Source organism: Salmo trutta, chromosome 28 (assembly GCF_901001165.1).
Source record: "Salmo trutta chromosome 28, fSalTru1.1, whole genome shotgun sequence".
In the NCBI taxonomy this organism is placed as follows: Eukaryota; Metazoa; Chordata; class Actinopteri; order Salmoniformes; family Salmonidae; genus Salmo; species Salmo trutta.
The window spans coordinates 37,417,808-37,437,246 of record NC_042984.1 but is presented as its reverse complement, the minus strand read 5'-3'; the positions used below and the strand labels follow the sequence as shown (position 1 = coordinate 37,437,246).

The 19,439-nt window shown below is 45.5% G+C and overlaps 1 protein-coding gene and 1 long non-coding RNA gene across 4 annotated transcripts; one reads left to right on the top strand and one right to left on the bottom strand.

Moving 5' to 3' along the window:
* Positions 1–4,246: 4,246 nt before the first annotated feature.
* LOC115166160 (transcription initiation factor TFIID subunit 4) lies at positions 4,247–14,850 on the bottom strand. Of its 3 annotated transcripts, XM_029719903.1 has the most exons (16): positions 14,532–14,833; positions 13,609–14,346; positions 12,682–12,830; positions 11,307–11,414; positions 11,078–11,209; positions 10,831–10,953; positions 10,628–10,717; positions 10,249–10,500; positions 9,760–9,895; positions 8,221–8,335; positions 7,928–8,097; positions 7,704–7,834; positions 6,899–7,024; positions 6,683–6,739; positions 6,381–6,500; positions 4,247–6,232 (listed from the first exon to the last, which is right to left on the bottom strand). In XM_029719903.1, the coding sequence occupies exons 1-16, from the start codon at positions 14,794–14,796 to the stop codon at positions 6,068–6,070; spliced, it is 2,877 nt and encodes a 958-aa protein (XP_029575763.1). In that variant the 5' UTR covers positions 14,797–14,833; the 3' UTR covers positions 4,247–6,067. The 3 variants fall into 3 exon arrangements, with proteins under 3 accessions (XP_029575763.1, XP_029575765.1, XP_029575764.1); XM_029719905.1 differs by lacking the exons at positions 13,609–14,346; positions 14,532–14,833 and having other exon boundaries at positions 11,307–11,435; positions 12,682–12,798; XM_029719904.1 differs by lacking the exons at positions 4,247–6,232; positions 6,381–6,500; positions 6,683–6,739; positions 6,899–7,024 and adding an exon at positions 7,531–7,564 and having other exon boundaries at positions 14,532–14,850.
* On the top strand, positions 14,844–15,569 carry LOC115166162 (uncharacterized). Its single transcript, XR_003870282.1, has 2 exons — positions 14,844–14,935; positions 15,100–15,569. It is a non-coding gene; the product is annotated as an uncharacterized LOC115166162 (long non-coding RNA).
* The last annotated feature ends 3,870 nt before the right edge of the window (positions 15,570–19,439 follow it).

Sequence of the window (19,439 nt, the reverse complement as noted above, 5' to 3'; positions counted from 1 at the left end):
ACACAGCCATTTTCCAGCCAAAGAGAGGAGTCACAAAAAGCAGAAATAGAGATAAAATGAATCACTAACCTTTGATGATCTTCATCAGATGACACTCATATGACTTCATGTTACACAATATATGTAAGTTTGGTTCAATAAAGTTCATATTTATATCCAAAAATCTCAGTTTACATTGGCGCATTATGTTCAGTAATGTTTTGCCTCCAAAACATCCAGTGATTTTGCAGAGAGCCACATCAATTTACAGAAATACTCATCATAAATGTTGATGAAAATGCAAGTGTTATACATGGAACTTTAGATAAACTTCTCCTTAATGCAACCGCTGTGTCAGATTTCAAAAAGGCTTTACCGAAAAAGCAATAATCTGAGTACGGCGCTCAGACACAAAAACATGCCATACAATATATCCGCCATGTTGGAGTCAACAATAGTCAGAAATAGCATTATAAATATTCACTTACCTTTGATGATCTTCATCAGAATGCACTCCCAGGAATCCCCGTTCCACAATAAATGTTTGTTTTGTTCGATAAAGTCCATCCTTTATGTCCAAATACCTCCTTTTTGTTCGCGCCTTCAGTTCACAAATCCAAATTCACGACGCGCAGACGAAAACTCAAAAAATTTAATTACAGTTCGTAGAAACATGTCAAACAATGTATAGAATCAATTTTTAGGATTTTTTAAAATCATAAATACGCAATAAAGTTTCAACCGGAGAAATCCTTTGTCTTCAGAAATGCAATGGAACTGAGCTACCTCTCACGTGAGCGTGCATGGCTGAGGCTCATGTCCTGCTGGCAGTCATCTGACTCCAGGAGCTCTTATTCATCCCCACTTCACAGTAGAAGCCTCAAACAAGGTTCTAAAGACTGTTGACATCTAGTGGAAGCCTTAGGAAGTGCAAAATGACCCCACAGACACTGTAGTTTGGATAGGCAATCACTTGAAAAACTACAAACCACTTCCTGTTTGGATTTTTTCTCAGGTTTTTGCCTGCCATATGAGTTCTGTTTTACTCACAGACATCATTCAAACAGTTTTAGAAACTTCAGAGTGTTTTCTATCCAAATCTACTAATAATATGCATATCTTAGTTTCTGGGCGTGAGTAGCAGGCAGTTTACTCTGGGCACGTCAGTCATCCAAGCTAATCAATACTGCCACCATCCATAAAAAGTTTTAAGGGCTTGTAAGTAAGTATTTCACTGTGAGGTCTACACCTGTTGTATTCAGCACATGTGACAAATACAATTTAATTTGAACAGGAGGCCTCTTCATTACAGAGCAGTACAGCCACAGTGTGGGAACAGTAATGGTAGCACCCAATGTATTAATGTGTGGTGGAATAGAAATAAAAACAAAAAACATATCTATTTTAGAAACTTTCGGGAACAACAATTTGATGGCCATGAGAGAGAAAGTTTCCAATGTCCAGCAAAAGTAGCTAAATCTCTATGAGCAAGGAAAGTAGCTAATCAATTGAAGGTTGCCTGTGTTCTGATGGGACTTGGGTCTCAAACCGATCGAACAGCTTTGCAGTGTTTCTGCAAACGTACCCTCATCTAACAAAATCGCTTCAGTCTCGAATAAACTGCTCCTCGGTAGGCTTAACCATGGGCCTACCTGTAATGAAAGGCCTAGAGAAAGGCCTATATTATCACATTAGGCCCATGTCTATTACAAGGTTTTGGACAAGAGATTTTTGAGCGTTTGCTGTTCTAACAACAGGGAAAATGTACTCTACATTGAAATCACATCAAAATCAAGACAAAACAGCTGCAATCACAATGTTGGGAACCATTGGTAGGCCATCAAGCCATCCTGGTTTCCCACCTACTATACCATACACACGTGTCACAGTTTAACATTAAATGCTGGACCATTCTCCTCTGTCTTCTCTCAGACAAGCAACATAGGAGGCAACATGAGGTCCTAATATGACGTCCTAATATGACTAACATTCCAGGCCTTCTTTTCCCTTAATGGAAACCGCTTAACAAAGTCAACCCGGCGGATCGGAGCGGAGAGCCTACCGGCAGACTGAGGCTATAATTGATGGACACTTGGCATGCTCGGTGCGCCTGGCGATTTGTCGAATCCATAAAAAGAGATGTCGAGGTAATTATGTCTGTCATGATATATTGAAAGCAGGAATGGGCGAGCTAATCAGAATACCTGACAGCTGTGGCGTGCAGATGCTATCAGACCTCTTGTCCGCGGCGATAAAATGAAAGCGGGTCATTTTAACAGGTAACAGCTGCTCATGGCTAATTTGTTCAATTACGCGCGGAGGTTGTTTCTGGGCCCCAAGGGACCACCACTCCTTCTAGATGGTCTTTCTTTCTTCCCTCTCTCTCTCGCTCTCTCCTTCCGAGAACGAACAGAGAGAAAATCCATACGTGCACACAGAGCGATTTAGCATTCTTAGCATGCAGCAGCAAGGGAAGGCCCTGTTGATGACCCTCTATGATGGTAACTCAGGTTGAGCAACAATCAACAAGACATATGTATTTATTGCTGTGCATCTGTGTTAATAAAAGGACACCATGAATAGAAATCCCTTGATGACTTGTCTTAACTGATGTCAAAACCATGTATAGTTTATTTGAGATATGGCAAGTGTCTTTATTGGTTTGTCTTTGTGGCGAAGCATAAAGTTGGTGTGTGCGTGTTCTTGGGTTGCAGACTGTATGAGCAGGTGTTCCCTCCCTTTCGGCAATGATAAACATCAAAGCCTGCGACATTGAAGCTCTGAGCCTTCTCTCTCTAAATCCCTTGGCTATGATCAGTATGTATGATATATCAATTTCATAGTGCTAGTGCTAATCTCACAGGAGGTGTGTGTGTGTGTGTACACGTGTGTGTACAAAAGAGTATCGCCGTCTAATCCTCTCCCACTGATAAAGAACTGCTCTGTGGATGAGAGTCATCAGTAGGGATCTATCCAAACAAACTTGTCTGTCTCTTGCTCAGCCCCGCTGCTCAGAGGGATTTGGCTCCTTGGTGATTCAACCTGCTAATGTATTTCTGTCAGTCAGGATGCTCTCTCCCATATGTCTCACCCAGCATTCATTGAGAAGTCCTGGCCAATGAGGTTAGATACGTGAAAGGCAATATGTATGATTACTCAGAAAGGATGAACATATTTGTATTGGGGTAGACTTCAATGCCATGCTATCCTTGTAAGGGATATAGACTGGATGAAGACACAGGGTTTCACAGGCACCTACTGTCTGCAGAGTGAACAGAAACAAACAGCTCCATAAACCTCATATCCGCACTGTCTGAAACAGGGACATGACTGGGTGTGCTTTCCCGGTGAGCCATCGCTGAGCTGCCCAACTCTGTGTGTGTGGGTGTAATCCAGCGGTGTGTACCTACAGATCAACAGCCTGCATTCTCAAGTCACTGGAGCCAGAGTACAGCCAGGAGACATGACTCCTGGCGCTGCTTGGCTTGCTCATAAAATCTCTATCAGTCTGGCAGCCTAAGCACATATTTCTTGCTGTTGTTACTGCGCTAAGGGAAGGGTTGGGAAACTGACGGTATGCTCCGAAGGCTACTGCGCTGATCGAGGCATATGCAGGGGTTGAATTGGGTGAGCAAAAATAATAATCACTCTAGGAACTTACCACTGTCATATCCACAGGTATTCAGCTTATAAACATGTTAGTATTAGCTCAAAATGCTGCCCCTGGGATTTTTATTTTGTGAACCGAACTCCATTCACATGCGAGTGTGATTTTGGTTCTATTGACTTGGACCATGTCCTCATATGCCGTGTTCACGTGCTAGCCGGAACTAGGAAACTGGGAAATGCCTGCCTTGCTAACTGGTTGAACGCGACACATGTATAACTACAACCAGCTAGCAAGTCGGAAATTAGATTCCTAGTTCCGACTTGTAGTACACGAACGCGGCAATAGATGCAGATGAGATCGCTCTTACTCCCAAAGACACCAAAGCAAATGGTTTCGGTTTGATGAGATTGACCACTGTTTGAGGGATGTAGAGATTTAGTGATACAATAGTGCCCTCCTCTGAGAGAACTATGTACTGCACTTGAACTCAGGAACTGGTTTTTAAAAGAAATCCCTCACATCATTGCAGCCCTTCTGTCTCTGGGTTTATACAGTAGGTAGCCACTGTACAAGACAAACTATAAATGCAGGCATTGAGAAGGGTTTAAGCAAGATCCACACACTGTAGCCAGGCAGAAAGACATACAGCACAACAACTTATTTTTCATTTTTAATGAAGGAGATCATTCTCTCTCAATCCTCTATAAACAATCACCATTAAAAACCTTTCATTTAGAGTATTTACATATTAACAAATGGCTGTGCAAAATGTATATTTACATAATATACTTCAGTTTTTCATTGAAAACTGTGTTCTCCGATAGAAAATGGACAGAGGGAAATGTGTGTAACAGTTGCCAGGGGCGATGGTATAAAAACATATCAATACTGATTGACTAGAAGAGAGAAAAAATAAATGTTGAGAAAAGAGAATTCATCTTCTATTGACAGACCTTACAAAAGGCCAACTGAAGTATGTACAGCTAGAAAAGTCTAAGCAATATACATTTTCATACACTCCCATCCAAAACCTTCAGAAACAACCAATTAGTATGTGCACCAACAAAATATTAAAAAATTATATAGAAAGTGGGCGTATCCCTCTGACTTGATTAAAAATCAGTCGTGGGGGAGGGGGGGCAGTCCATATTCTGCATTCCTTCACATCACCATGGCAGCCAGGAATGGCCTACCTCCAATCATAAATAGGCTATTTATTGCCAACGTTGCATCAACGTCTCAGTCTCACTTTGCATTGTTGCATCAACAATTAATTATTGTAAATTCTTTTACATGACTCTTTTGAAAAAAATATATATATTCATAAACCTGTTCATGTTTATCCTCCCCCCCCCCCACACACACACACAGTCTACTGGCAGAAACACATGATCTGTATGAACAGGTGATTGACAGACTGTTTCCATAGGATTACATGTTACATGTGCACCAGAAATGAGCACGCACACACGCTCGCGTCCATTTCCATAACCTTTTCAACAGACGTGTTGACATTCATAATAATGGATTCAAAAACAAAAGTCAAACACAAAAGCACACGGGAAGATATACTAAAACAGAAATCAAACAAAGCCTAAAAACTCTGTGGAGAATTGACTCAATTTAATTTGAGTAGGGGTCCTGTAATGTTATCAGGGTTCTAGAGAGTTAGACATGTATCATTCATATGGCTTTATTTTGGCAAAAAAGGCAACTCAGCAGAAGACTTGTATCAGTCAAGTAAAAAATTTAAATAAAATAAAAAAGTTTGAAAAAATTCCGAATGAATGACTATAAAATAGTCTCTATCTCCCACCTCTATCCCCCAACAAAAGGCCCAGAGTTTCTGTATGGTCAGGGATTTGACGTTACTACTGCGGTTTTGTACGTTTGTTCGTTAACCGTGTTAAAAGGGTCATCGCTGGGGGTTCTTTATAAAAAAGTCTAATCATATAAGCCTCTTGCATGAGGTTAAAGGATGTAAAAGCTATGCACCTACTGTGAATGAGGATGTTTCCAGACCCAAAGGAGACCTCACAAATAAGAGCATTTCCCCTCCATGGCACCAGAGGGCAGTTTATGGGAGGGGACCAGGTTGCCAGTAGCTGGTCCCTACAGAAGTGTGAGAGGCACGGGGGTAAAGGAGTGTCCAGAAGAGCTAGTCTGAGAGGTCAGTCCCACCACCTCACCTTTGAGGAAGGCGTGTAGGGCACAGCTGATGATTCATATTCCAGGTGCTGCTGGTCTGCCTTCCCTCCAGGTCATGATTGTAGGAGAGCACAGAAGAGGAGGAGGTGCCGTCACATGTAGCTAGTCCATTTGGCTCTATAAGGGACGTGCTGTTGGGAGTGTCTGGCCTGTTATCTGTCGGGGAGGTGTTATTGGAGACTGCGTCACGTGCATCAGAGTGACTGGTTTCTCTCATTAGTGTCTCGTCTCTCTGGAAGTGTTACAGGGCGTGGCTGGTCTCTCTGTGCGCTATTTGAGGAAGCCTTTGTAGAGCAGATGTGAGCTACTGGTTTCTCTCTCATTCTCCAGACAGAAGAGCAGGTCCCTGAGGTTGACCCTGGTGATGCGCTGGCGCTGAGGTCTGGAGCCTCCGCTATTGGCCCCAGCTGACGATGAGGGACCAGAGCCAGAACCCTGCAGAGAGGGAGGGGGAGACGGAGAAAGGAACATTCATGTTGATCTTCAAAAATATGTGTATGTATAAACCGCTATCAGTCCACAAGTTTGGTTCTTTGTTAAGCGCAATATATAGTCAATGATCAAGCCTAGAGAAGTGGTCTACCTCAGCCCCGGCTCCGTTGACGGGGGACTCCATTTTCCGTTTCTTCCTGGGGCCGATGGCTGCCAGGGCCGTCATGTTGGCCTCCTTCTGCCTGATCTGATTCAGCTCCTGCTGCTGCATCTAGAACAAACCACACACACACACACAGAGGGAACAGGCATGACACATACAACGCTACTGTGCTTGAAGACTGAGACAAGTGACACAGAGTATGAGAAACACTACAAATCATTTGCATACGACATAATACACTAATGTTATACACACTCTGCACACAGCCACACAAAACGCTCTCCTCTCACCTCTTTGGCCTTCTGTTTGAGCCGAAGCTGCTCTGGGTCCTCTTGCCGCGATCGAGACTGGGGGAGGAAAGAGGCACGGAATTCACTATCAACACTACTGGCACTTACAGTATAAGACCACTAGATGGTGCAAAAAGGCTATGTAACATGGTTGAAGTTGCACCTCCACATTTCTAAGGTTAGTGCCATCAATGCCTGTGGTGGTGAGTTAGTTACCTTAGCAGCCTTCATCAGGATCTCCCTCTCCTGCTCCTCCTTCCTCTGTTTCTCCATCTGATCCAGCTGTTCATAGAACTTCAGCTGGGCTCGCACGTCACTCACCTGTTCATACTTATCATCCTCCTGAAGGAGAGAGAGAGAGGGGTGGAGAGAGAGAACGGATTACAAGGGTAAAAATTGCTGACTTTTTTTGTTGTACTTTTTACCCTCTTTTCTCCCCAATTTTGTGATATCCAAGTGGTAGTTACAGTCTTGTCCCATCGCTGCAACTCCCGTATGGACTCGGGAGAGGCGAAGGTCGAGAGCCATGCATCCGTCCGAAACACGACCCCGCCAAGCCGCACTGCTTCTTGAAACCCTGCTCGCCTTAACCCGGAAGCCAGCCGCACCAATGTGTCGGAGGAAACGCCGTCCAGCTGGCAAACGAAGTCAGCATGCACGCTCCCCGGCACGCCACAAGGAGTCGCTAGAGCACGATGGGACAAGGGCATTCCAGCAGACCAAACACTCCCCTAACACGGACGACGCTGGGCCAATTGTGCGCCGCCTCATGGGTCTCCCGGTTGCGACGCAGCTTGGGCTCGAACCCGGGTCTGTAGTGACGCCTCTAGCGCTGCGATGCAATGCCTTAGACCGCTGTGCCACTCGGGAGGCCCTTCAGCACTTTTTGAAGATGAAAGGCTAGCAACAATAAGGATGACAACCCAGTATCGACAGAATACAACAGAACTTAATAGCTCATTAAAGAACTCGTGAACGAACCTCCTTCACGCCAACACCCACAGAAGCTGTGTTCTCTCACCTTGAAGGTGATGTTTTTCTGCTGCGCCACCTCCGTCACTTTCTCCAGCAGGTTCTGCAACCGCTGCTGTGTTGCATGGGAAACGTAGTTGATAACCTCTGGCCCCAGGTCAATCACCCCAAACCTCCTACCTGTTACAACAAGGGAACAGGAGATGTTAAGAGATTTTAGGTACAGAGAGTGTGTGTGTGCGCATGCGTGCGTTTATGTGGTGTGTGTCTCACCGATCTCCTGTACTCTCCGGGTTAGTGAGGTGGTGTAGAGGAAGGCCTCGTCCTTACAGGAGCGGGTCACCGCGCCCACCAGCTCAGAGTTGGTTGCCAGGATACGGGCGCTCTCCTCTGATAGGTTGACTCCAGCCATGGAGGCCACGTCATTGATATCATCATCATCTCTGGATGAAGAAGACAGGGAAAGAAGAGAAAGATGAAATTTATAAGGCCTCTTTTTCACTTTAAGAATTCTGAAATCAACCGACTTGTGCATGCATGCGTGTGTGTGTGTGTGTGTGGATTACTTGAAGGTTCCTCCGCTTGCCTCCTTCAGCTTGTTCTTCTGTGCAACAGAGAGCATAGACTGGCGCCCCAGTGTTACCTTGGCCCCTGGTGCTAGAGCTTGTTTCACTACAGGAACTGAGACACAGACGGAGAGACAGAGAGCGCAAGACGGGGGAGGAAAGGAACAGTTACATAACAGTTAGACATTCTACCTTTACACAGGCTCCTCAACCTTTCACATTGTATAATGTATCATTACACATCAATAAATAATGATCTTTTTCTTGGTATATTTGCTGTGAGCAGAAGAGAGGAGCTGAGATCAAGAGGAAGAACATTTCACAGACGAGCGCTTTCTTGATCAATATCGCATGCAGTTACATTTATATCTCACAAGGGGGCAGTGTTTCCATACAGTCCAGTGAACACACGTAAAGTGCATTTCCATTTCCTTTACCCTAACTTTAACCCAGGTGCATCATGCACAAAAATGTGAGGAGGCACAAAGTATGTGAGGATGGCTCAGGGGTAGAAGTTGAGAATTTAGCATTTTTTTTAAACTCCTGTAATCTAGAGCCATAATCATTATGCTTAATTTGATGTCAGAAATGTGTTTATTTTCCTGCATATCTAAGCATACTTCTTGAGCTGTCTGTTTCTTACTGACTGGTGGTAAACAAATTTAAAGAAACTAAATATGCTTCTCTGCTAAAAATCTGGGTAAAAGATTGAAAGGATGCGAGTACATTTAGTAATTGCTTGCTTTTCTAAAGTCTACCAACCTTACCAGCAGGCATTCCAGCTAAGATAGTTAGACAAGCTAGCTACTCTAACTTGATTGATGGCCTGAAATGGGTTCTTGGTCGCTAGTTCTGAGGTTTGGAGATTGGTAACCTATCTGGGCTAGCATTACAGAAATCACTTTATTTTAATAAAATGTTAAAAAGGACAAATTTGAGGGGGCACGTGTCCCTATGCCCCATATGGGCATAACACCACTACCTTAACCCAAACCCTAACCCCAATTCTAACCCTAACCCCTAAGCCTAAAATAGCCTTTGTCCTCATGGAGACCTGAGAAATGTCCCCACGAGGGAGAATTTTCCTTGTGGGGACTTTTGGGGATTTCCGGTACCCACGAGGATAGTAATACAAGACCACACACACACACACACACACACACACATTACTGCCGTCTCCACTAGCTAATCTCCACTAGCTAATAGCAGCCGGCCACAGACCGAACACTTCTGTCTGACGCTTTCTATCATTGACACTGCCATTGTTCACACTGAGCACGTTTGTCCCAGAGACTCCCAGTGGAAAAATAGCTAACACAGAAAAGCTCCTATCCTGCACAAGTGCAGTATTATACAGCTATGGTATAAGAAAGCACTAGGGTTCATCTGAAATAAGATAACTAATACGTTATCCTTTGTATAAATGATATTTCTGTTTGAGAAATGGCTGACATTTTCATGTAGAATAAGTACACAAACATCAAACACAAAGCCATGACGCAGTTAAGACGATGGGACGCAGACAATACAAACGCACACCTGTTTGCAGCTGTTTGACCACCTGCGGATGTCCCATGATGATGCGACTGTGGGACTGGCCTCGGAAAGTAACCATGGGCGACTGGGCCAGAGTTACCTGAGTACTTGCCAACGCCCCCTGCTGCTGGGGCACCATCTACACAGAGAGAGAGAGGAGAGAACGAGAGAGAAAGAGAGAGCGAGGGAGGAGAGAGAGGTATAAAACATGATTCACACAATAGAGCAGACCTTACTGTTCAGGCTCGGGCTATATATTTTTAACATTGTCCTTTCTAGCATGGTTCAGGCAATTACGGTGGAAGCGTAACCAGGCCAGCCCAGTGCAGCTTGGCTTTGCCATGTAGTGTGAAACAGGTGATACACTTCTGGTCATCCCTCAACATAACATAGTCATATAGACTTCATGTGACACGAAGACAACAAGGCACCCCCCCCCCCCTATACAATACATGGAAACACTGAGTGGAGTATCATTAGGATATAGTATACCAGGCCAGGCTTGCTGTGAGGTGTCTGGGCCTGGCTGATGACAGGGGACTGGTGCATGGTCCCCTTGGCCCCGGGGCTGGTGGTGGTGGTTCTGTTAAGAGGGAGTCTCTGTGCGGCGGCCGTGCCCCCCAGCACCACTGCCGTCAGGGCTGTGGAGGAGGAGGCAGGCTGGACGCTGGCCTGGGGAAGCTGGCTCTGCTGGATGAAGGCTGTCGAGTCTGGGGTCATCTGACGCAGTGCAGGGAGACTCCTCTGGAGATGGGGAGGGAGAGCACAGGTCATTCCCTCATCTGTATTGCATCTTCCGGCCACTTGTGTTTGTTTGGGTAGCGAGTGAATAGCTAGCTACATTAGAGAAGGGAAAAGCCATCGGTCTCACCTTGAGGAAAGGCACAAGATATGGCTGAGGAGAGGAGTTGAGCTCCCGGTATAACCGACTGGTGAACTCCTCCGCTTCGATCTTACCTTCCTGCAGTGGTAGAAAAACACAGACATCAATGTAGAAAGACAGAGTGAGGAAAAAGAGTAAGAGCAAGTGCAAGAGAGAGAGAGAGTGAAACGAACACCGACAGACAGGCATACCAACAGGCTCTTGACCAGGTCCTTGACGCTGGCCGTGGTCTCAGACGACTGCTTCCCGCTGGATGCCAGCTTGATCAGCGTGGAAAGGAAGTTCTTGCATTTCTTCACGTTCTCCAGGGTCTCCTATACACACACACACACACACACACACACACACACACACACACACACACACACACGTAAAAACCATTGCATGACCATTTAGGAGTAGACAAATGCAGGAAGGAGTAGAGGGGTGTTGTCCCACCGTAGTGGGAGTGCTTGGTGTCCTGGTAGCTCCGGGGGTCCCAGCTCGTTGGTTGACTGCTGCTGCTGCCGAGCCAGGCTGCACTGGGGCCTGACCTGGGGTGGCAGCCGCCCCACCCAGCACAATGGTGTTCTACAGGAGATGGGACAAAGGGAGCAGGGGATGAAATGAGACTAAGGGGAGAGGGTGAGATAATTAAAGAAAAGAGGGGGATGAGGTGTGTACCTACCTGCTGTAGCACAGGAGGCCTCTGGAGGACAGTGGTCTGGGCCGGGGTGCCCTGCTTGATGATGGTGGTGGGGGTCACCTGACGGGCCATGAGGGGCATCCCTGGAGCCTACAGGATAGGACAAGGGTTCTGGGGACGGTTGCACCAGTTGGTCGTAACCCCACTTCCGACCTTAAAATTAGACCTGTTGCACCACCTGGGCATAACCCTTCTATGAGCTATGTCTGGGAGTAGAATCTACGCCTTGTAGGGAGCAGGTGTATTCTTTCATGATATGCACAGAAAAAATTGCAATCTCTATTTTCAAAAGGATGCGAGTCTCGTGTTCAAATTTCACAACCGACGCTGGCTTTTCATGTTGCCTATGCGCAAGTCAATAGCTACATAATGCACTTCATTTATGCTACATTACAGCATGCTAAATGTGTCTGATCAGATATTAGCGAACAAATAGATGGTCTGCCACCTCCTCTTATTTGCCCAGACAGAAACCAATTAACCAAACATATAGACGGAGATTCTGTGAAACAAAATCATATTGATTGATCATCAGACAAGTCAAGAGCTTTGAGTCGGAATATAGCCTAGGCTACCACACGAGTGACGAGCAAAAGAATCCACGTTATACTAGGCTACCGTAGGCTACATAGCATACCAGAAAAATATTCTGATAACACTGCTAGACCAGCAAACTAGACTAAAGATCATCATGAACACTCACCTCAATTTTGCTAACATTTTCCCAGCCTAACTGTAACCAAATATCCATTCGGTGAAAAAAAAAACATTTATCGGACATTGATTCATTCATCAAGATAAATCCCCACGCTTGTCTCAAAGCAGCACGATAACACTGGCCCAATCATAACAGTGCTGAAATTACAGTTGACCACATACGGCTATTGCTTTAAAGTATTTAAAACGGTTAGACGACTTTGGGAAGTTTCAGTAAGCAACAATATGATAAATGCCTTCAATGGCATTAACTTTATTCTCGTTCAGTGATACTCATTCCCAAAGTAATTATCGATTGATCCATCCAGCTGTGGTTGAGAAAACGTGCATGCATAGCGGTGGGCTTTGCGAAGTGATGGGACATGCCTCGCAATGTTTAGAACTGCCACTGGCGCTGCCTAGCAACCATCATTATGAAGCATCACATCTCATGAACGTGCGTTGTATATGCCGTACTAGTCTTATTTTTGGTTGGTGCAACAGGTGTAAATTAACCGGCTCTGTATCACCTCTGTTCACCTGTGTCGCTCTTTCATCCCTCTCTTAATTCAATCACACTGTGATCACAAGAGATGATTTACAGTTTCAGTGTGTGTGTGTGTGTGTGTGTGTGTGTGTGTGTGTGTGTGTGTGTGTGTACCTGTACAGAGGTGATCTGGACAGGGGGAGTGCTGGTGGGGGTGGCTGGCCGTGGGGTCATGGGGCTCTGGGACTGAGCCTGCATCTGGGCCAGGGTCTGCTGGTGGATCATTAACAGCTGCCCACTCTCACTGCGCACCAACACCATCCCTGCACAGGGCAGAGGGCATGGAGGGGGTCAGAGGTGAGGTCAAATAGGGGTCATAGATCAACAGACAGACTCGCTAAATACACCACAATTGAATAACTTCTAAAGCATTGTTTGCTTAGAAAATATGTTTTGGCCAGTCTTGGCTAAAAAGTGGTAAAAAGTAATTATAAAAAGTAATTATTACTAAAACTCAACTTTCAGTGGCGAGCTTAATGGCATTGTTAGACAGAACCTGTGAGACATGCAGTTCCAACAGAACATTTGACACATGCTTGCAACTAGGTTACATGATGCACTACAGTGTCAGTGTGCCCCTTGACAGTGGGTCGGTCTATGGTATGAGTGCTATCAGGACCACACAACAGAGAACAGCACAACAGACAACGCTAATCTGCTTTTACAAGCAAAACAAGTAGACAGAATCAATAGAATGTTCCCACAGGTCACAGTGTGCTAGAGGAGCATGAACAATGGACAGCAAAACACACACACACACACACAGACAGACACACACACTAGAGACTGGGATGGAGTACAGTATAGCAACTGGACAGTTTGTCTGATAAACAAACAAAAGAGTTGTCTGTGTGCCACAGTGCATAAGTTTGCAATAAGGTTTGTTTATCACATTGATAGAGCCTTGAAACGCTGCCAGCAAGATGCATTGTATCCCCTCTCCACTCACTGTGGCTCACTGACATAATTGGCTACTCTAACACATCAAATCATGCTTCAATGAATCAGCTATACAATATCAACTGAGAATGGAAAAGTTACCTGGGGGGAGCTGAATGTTTTGGATGTTTGGAGCGTTCTGTTGGGGCTGCGGAAGTCTTGGGGCCAATACCTGAGGAGCGATCGTCCTTATCCCACCAGGACTGATTGCAATAGTCGATGGGTTTTTCCCTAAAGCTGTTGCCGTCCCTGTCACCTGTGCAGTCTTTTGTATTGTCGTTTTTGGCGACTCCGACTTGTTGATTTGTGCTCCTGAACATGCAGGGTGAGCGACGTTGACAGATGATGTCAGAAAGGTATTGCTCCCGCTCAGCGAGGTGACTGCTCCGGGGGTTTGCATAGGCGGCCTCACGAGCGTGACAGTGGGCACACTGTTTAGAACAGACGGCTGAGACGATATTACAGTTGAAGTGACAGCATTGTCCATTAGAGAGGTTTGAATGACAGTGCTGGAAGTTGAGGGTAAGATTACGTTTCCTTTGACCACGGAGCCTGGTCCGTTGTAGACAATCGTGACGGCGGGCACTGTGCTGCTTGCCGAGCTCACCAAATTATGAGAGTTTATTACAACGCTACTTCCATTTAAAGTTTGTACACCAGCCGACTCGGTTTTTCCGATCCCTTCCCCGTGATCGGGAACCACTGTTACCACGCCACCGGCTGTCCCCGTCTTACTCTGACTGTGTCCGGCTGTCATGCTTGAGCCCGCCGCCGTCGTCCCGGCCGCTGTATCCATGGTGGACCTCGTACTATTAATGACACCCCTTTGGACGCTATTCCCTACAGCAGAGGAAACATGAGAGAAAGGGAAATATGTATATACAAATATATATAAATTGAACATGTGTATAAGCAAGAGTTTTGTCAAATGGTGTGGCTTAAAAGATACGAAAACAGAAAAACAACGTGACAAAAATGTGCTAACCAGAGTCAGCGGCTAAACCTATATCTTACGTTAACGTTACCTGGTTTAGCAAGCTCTTGTGAAAGTCCCATTTTGCTGTCCTGGACATTGGAATTGCCACATACAGCGGGGTTGCCAATGTGATTTGCGGCAGCCTGGACCCTGACTGCAGAGTTTCCGCGACCCGATCCCGTGAGCTCAGACTCCAAAGATCCAACAAGATCACTAACTACTTTCTCGTCCACCTCAGTGTTGAAGAAAACGTCATCCAGCAAATCCGAGCCCGCCGCCATCTTTACCCTACTACACTCGATCGTGAGACGCATGCGCCGATTGGATACTCCGTCACTGACATCGGATTCCGGGTGCTCTGATTGGTTATTGCTAGATTTAAAGGTTGGGATAAATGGTTTTAACTTGCATTTTGTGATGCCAGCCGGATGAGAAAGCACGGACGAAAAATTGGTACGACAATACGGATAGAATTGCCAAATGGAAACGAACCACACGAGATGTTACCGATTGTACTTATTTGAAATCATTCTAGAGGAAATACTGTGATTTCTTTGCTCTTGAGTTTTTATTCTCGACTCAAAATGGCTGCGTTGTTTTTTTCATTTTTTTTTCAGTTCTGTCCGACAACTGCTGTTACCACACACACGAGGGCGCATATCATGCGCTCGCTGCTGACTGTTAAACAGAACTAGGCAGCCTGCTGCTTGCCCCTCTGTCTGTCGCTGAGCTGTGGAGGACAATAAAGACATCTCATGTCATTTGTTTTACATTTCTGTGATCATGCTTTAGAGATTGAAGTTCTGCTATAGGCATAGGGTGAATTCAGAAAGAGTGGGGCATTGCTATTTGCTATTTTGCTATTTGTATTATTAATGGAGGGAGCGCCCAAAAATATAAATGACGTCATGATTTCACAAATCAACGTTTGTACCGACAGATGTAGCTAATTGAATAGCCTATCATTATAGAGTATTCATTAAAACGCATTCTCCAAATCCAATTTTATCAGTCACATGCACCTAATACAACATTACAGTGAAATGCTTGCTTACAAGCCCCTAACTGACAGTGCAGTTTCAAAAAATATGGATAAGAATAAGAGAGAAAAGTAACAAGTAATTAAAGGTGCTGGTACAGTCACTGTGCAAGGGCACCGGTTAGTTGAGAAAGTGTGTACATGTAGGTAGAGTTAATTAAAGTGACTATGCATATATAACAACAGAGAGTGGTAGTGGAGGGGTAGCCATTTGACTAGATGTTCAGGAGTCTTATGGCTTGGGGGTAGAAGCTGTTTAGAAGCCTCTTTGAACTAGACTTAGCGCTCCGGTACTGCTTGCTTGTGGTAGCAGAGTGAACAGTCTATGACTAGTGTGGCTGGAGTCTTTGACAATTTTTAGGGCCTTCCTCTGACACCGCCTGGTACAGAGGTCCTGGACGGGCCGCCCCCGGTGGTAAGGGTAGGTAACAACACATCCACCACGCTGATCCTCAACACAGGGGCCTGCAACTGGATCCTGGCCCCTGTGTTGAGGATCAGCGTGGCGGGTGTGTTGTTATCGTCCCTTACCACCAGGGGGCGGCCCGTCAGGAAGTCCAGGATCCAGTTGCAGGGGGAGGTGTTTAGTCCCAGGGTCCTTAGCTTATTGATGAGCTTTGAGAGCACTGTGGTGTTGAACGCTGAGCTGTAGTCAATGAATAACATTCTCACATTGGTGTTCCTTTTGTCCAGGTGGGAAAGGGCAGTGTGGAGTGCAATCGCGACTGCATCATCTGTGGAACTGTTGGGGCGTGATCCAAATTGGAGTGGGTCTAGGGTTTCTGGGATAATGGTGTTGATGTGAGCCATGACCAGCCTTTCAAAGCACTTCATGGCTACAGACGTGAGTGCTACGGGTCAGTAGTCATTTAGGCAGGTTACCTTAGTGTTCTTGGTGACCAAGAACACTATGGTGGTCTGCTTAAAACATGTTGATATTACAGACTCGGACAGGGAGAGGTTGAAAATGTCAGTGAAGACACTTGCTAGTTGGTCAGTGCATGCTCGCAGTACACGTCCTGGTAATCCGTCTGGACCTGCGGCCTTGTGAATGTTGACCTGTCTAAAGGTCTTACTCACATCGGCTGCAGAGAGCGTGATCACACAGTCTTCTGGTACAGCCGGTGCTCTCATGCATGTTTCAGTGTTATTTGCCTCGAAGTGAGCATAAAAGTAGTTTAGCTCGTCCGGTAGGCTCATGTCACTGGGCAGCTCTCGGCTGTGCTTCCCTTTGTAGTCTGTAATGGTTTGCAGGCCCTGCCACATCCGACGAGCATCAGAGCCGGTGTAGTACGACTCGATCTTATTGATGCTTTGCCTTTTTGATGGTTCGTCGGAGGGCATAGCGTAATTTCTTATAATCTTCCGGGTTAGAGTCACGCTCCTTGAAAGCGGCAGCTCTGGCCTTCAGCTCAGTGCAGATGCTACCTGTAATCCATGGCTTCTGGTTGGGGTATGTACGTCAGTCACTGTGGGGACGACGTCATGGTTGCACTTATTGATGAAGCCAATGACAGATGTGGTGTACTCCTCAATGCCATTGGAGGAATACGGGAACATATTCCAGTCTGTGCTTGCAAAACTGTCCTGTAGCTTAGCATCTGCTTCATATGACCACTTTTTTATTGATCTAGTCACTGGGGCTTCCTGCTTTAATTTTTGCTTGTAAGCAGGAATCAGGAGGATGGAATTATGGTCAGATTTGCCAAATGGAGGGCGAGGGAGAGCTTTGTATGCATCTCTGTGTTTGGAGCATAGGTGGTCCAGAGTTCTTTGCCTACTGGTTGCACATTTAACATGCTGATAGAAATTTGGTAAAACTGATTTAAGTTTCTCTGCATTAAAGTCCCCGGCTAGTAGGAGCGCCACCTCTGAGTGAGCGTTTTCTTGTTTGCTTATGGCGGAATACAGCTCAGCTGTCAGAGCAGCTCACAGATCACTGCACCTGTACATAGCCCATCTATAATTTAGCCCAAACAACTACCCCTTCCCCTACTGTATTTATTTTATTTTGCTCCTTTGCACCCCATTATCTCTATTTCTACTTTGCACTTTATTTTACTACAAATCTACCATTCCAGTGTTTTACTTGCTATATTGTATTTACTTTGCCACCATGGACTTTTTTGCCTTTACCTCCCTTATCTCACCTCATTTGCTCACATCGTACATAGACTTATTTTTCTACTGTATTATTGACTGTATATTTGTTTTACTCCATGTGTAACTCTGTGTTGTTGTATGTTGTCGAACTGCTTTGCTTTATCTTGGCCAGGTCGCAATTGTAAATGAGAACTTGTTCTCAACTTGCCTACCTGGTTAAATAAAGGTGAAATAAATAAATAAAAAATTCAATGCTATCTTAGTGCCAGCCTCTGACTGTGGTGGTATGTAAACTGCTACAAAGAATATAGATGAAAACTCTCTCGGTAGGTAATGTGGTCTGCAGCTTATCATGAGAAACTCTACATCAGGCGAGCAATAGCTCGAGACTTCCTTAGATATACTGCACCAGCTGTTGTTTACAAAAATACATAGACCGGCGCCCCTTGCCTTACCAGACGCCGCTGTTCTATCCTGCCGGTACATCGTATAACCAGCCACCTGTATGTTGATATTGGCGTTGTTTAGCCACGACTCCGTGAAGCATAAGATGTTACAGTTTTTAATGTCCCATTGGTAGTTTAATCTTCCCAATAACTCTTCCATTTTATTGTCCAAAGATTACGTTTGCTAGCAGAATTGAGGGGAGTGGGGGTTTATTCGATCGCCTCCGACTCCTCAGATGGCAGCCCGCCCTCTCTTTCTCCGCCTCCTCTTCACGCATATCACTGGGGTCGGGGCCTGTTCCCGAGGGAGCCGTATATCCTCCACCTCGGGCTCGTCAGAGTCGTGAACTAAGAAAAAGGATTCTGCGAGTCCGTGGTGAGTAATCGCAGTTATGATGTCTAGAAGTTATTTTCGGTCATATTGCACAGTCTGTGCCCACACATTGTCTAAATACAATGTTATATTTGTAATACTCTCAAACAACACATTAGGTATAGGCTACCTCATTTCAGAATAGGCCAGCATCACTCAATAGTGAATGAATTTGTATATACACTATATATACACAAAAGTATGTGGACACCACTTAAAATTTGTGGATTCGGCTATTTCATCCATACCCTTTGCTGACATGTGTATACAATCGAGCACACCGCCATGCAATCTCCATAGACAAACATTGCCAGTAGAATGCTCTTACTGAAGAGATCAGTTACATTCAATGTGGCACCGTCATATGATGCCACCTTTCCAATAAGTCAGTTCCTCAAATTTCTGCCCTGCTAGAGCTGCACCGGTCAACTGTAAGTGCTCTTATTGTGAAGTGGAAATGTCTAGGAGCAACACCGGCTCAGCCGTGAAGTGGTAGACCACACAATGTCACAGACTGGGACCGCTGAAGCGCGTAGCGCGTAACAATCATCTGTCCTGCCTCCCGGGTGGCGCAGTGGTCTAAGGCACTGCATCGCAGTGCTAGCTGCAAGTGGTGAATCACGCTTCACCATCTGGCAGTGTGACACACAAATCTGGTTTTGGTGGATCCCAGGAGAATACTATCTGCCCCAATGCATAATGCCAACTGTAAAGTTTGGTGGAGGAGGAATAATGGTCTGGGGCTGTTTTTCATGGTTTGGGCTAGGTCCCTTAGTTCCAGTGAAGGGAAATCTTAACGCTACAGCATACAGTGACATTATAGACAATTCTGTGCTTCCAACTTTGTGGCAACAGTTTGGGAAAGACCCTTTCCTGTTTCAGCATGACAATGCCCCCGTGCACAAAGCGAGGTCCATACAGAAATGTTTTGTCGAGATTGGCGTGGAAGAACTTGACTGGCCTGCACAGAGCCCTGACCTCAACTCCATCGAACAA

What these genes read in the sequence shown, in the direction of transcription:
- LOC115166160 (XM_029719903.1), bottom strand. Translation starts at nt 14,796, where the DNA reads ATGCGTCTCACGATCGAGTGTAGTAGGGTAAAGATGGCGGCGGGCTCG. An exon ending in CACCAAGCACTCCCACTACG is followed by an intron (nt 10,954 to 11,077) that starts GTGGGACAACAC and finishes GTGTGTGTATAG; the next exon opens with GAGACCCTGGAGAACGTGAA. An exon ending in ACCTGGTCAAGAGCCTGTTG is followed by an intron (nt 10,718 to 10,830) that starts GTATGCCTGTCT and finishes CTACCACTGCAG; the next exon opens with GAAGGTAAGATCGAAGCGGA.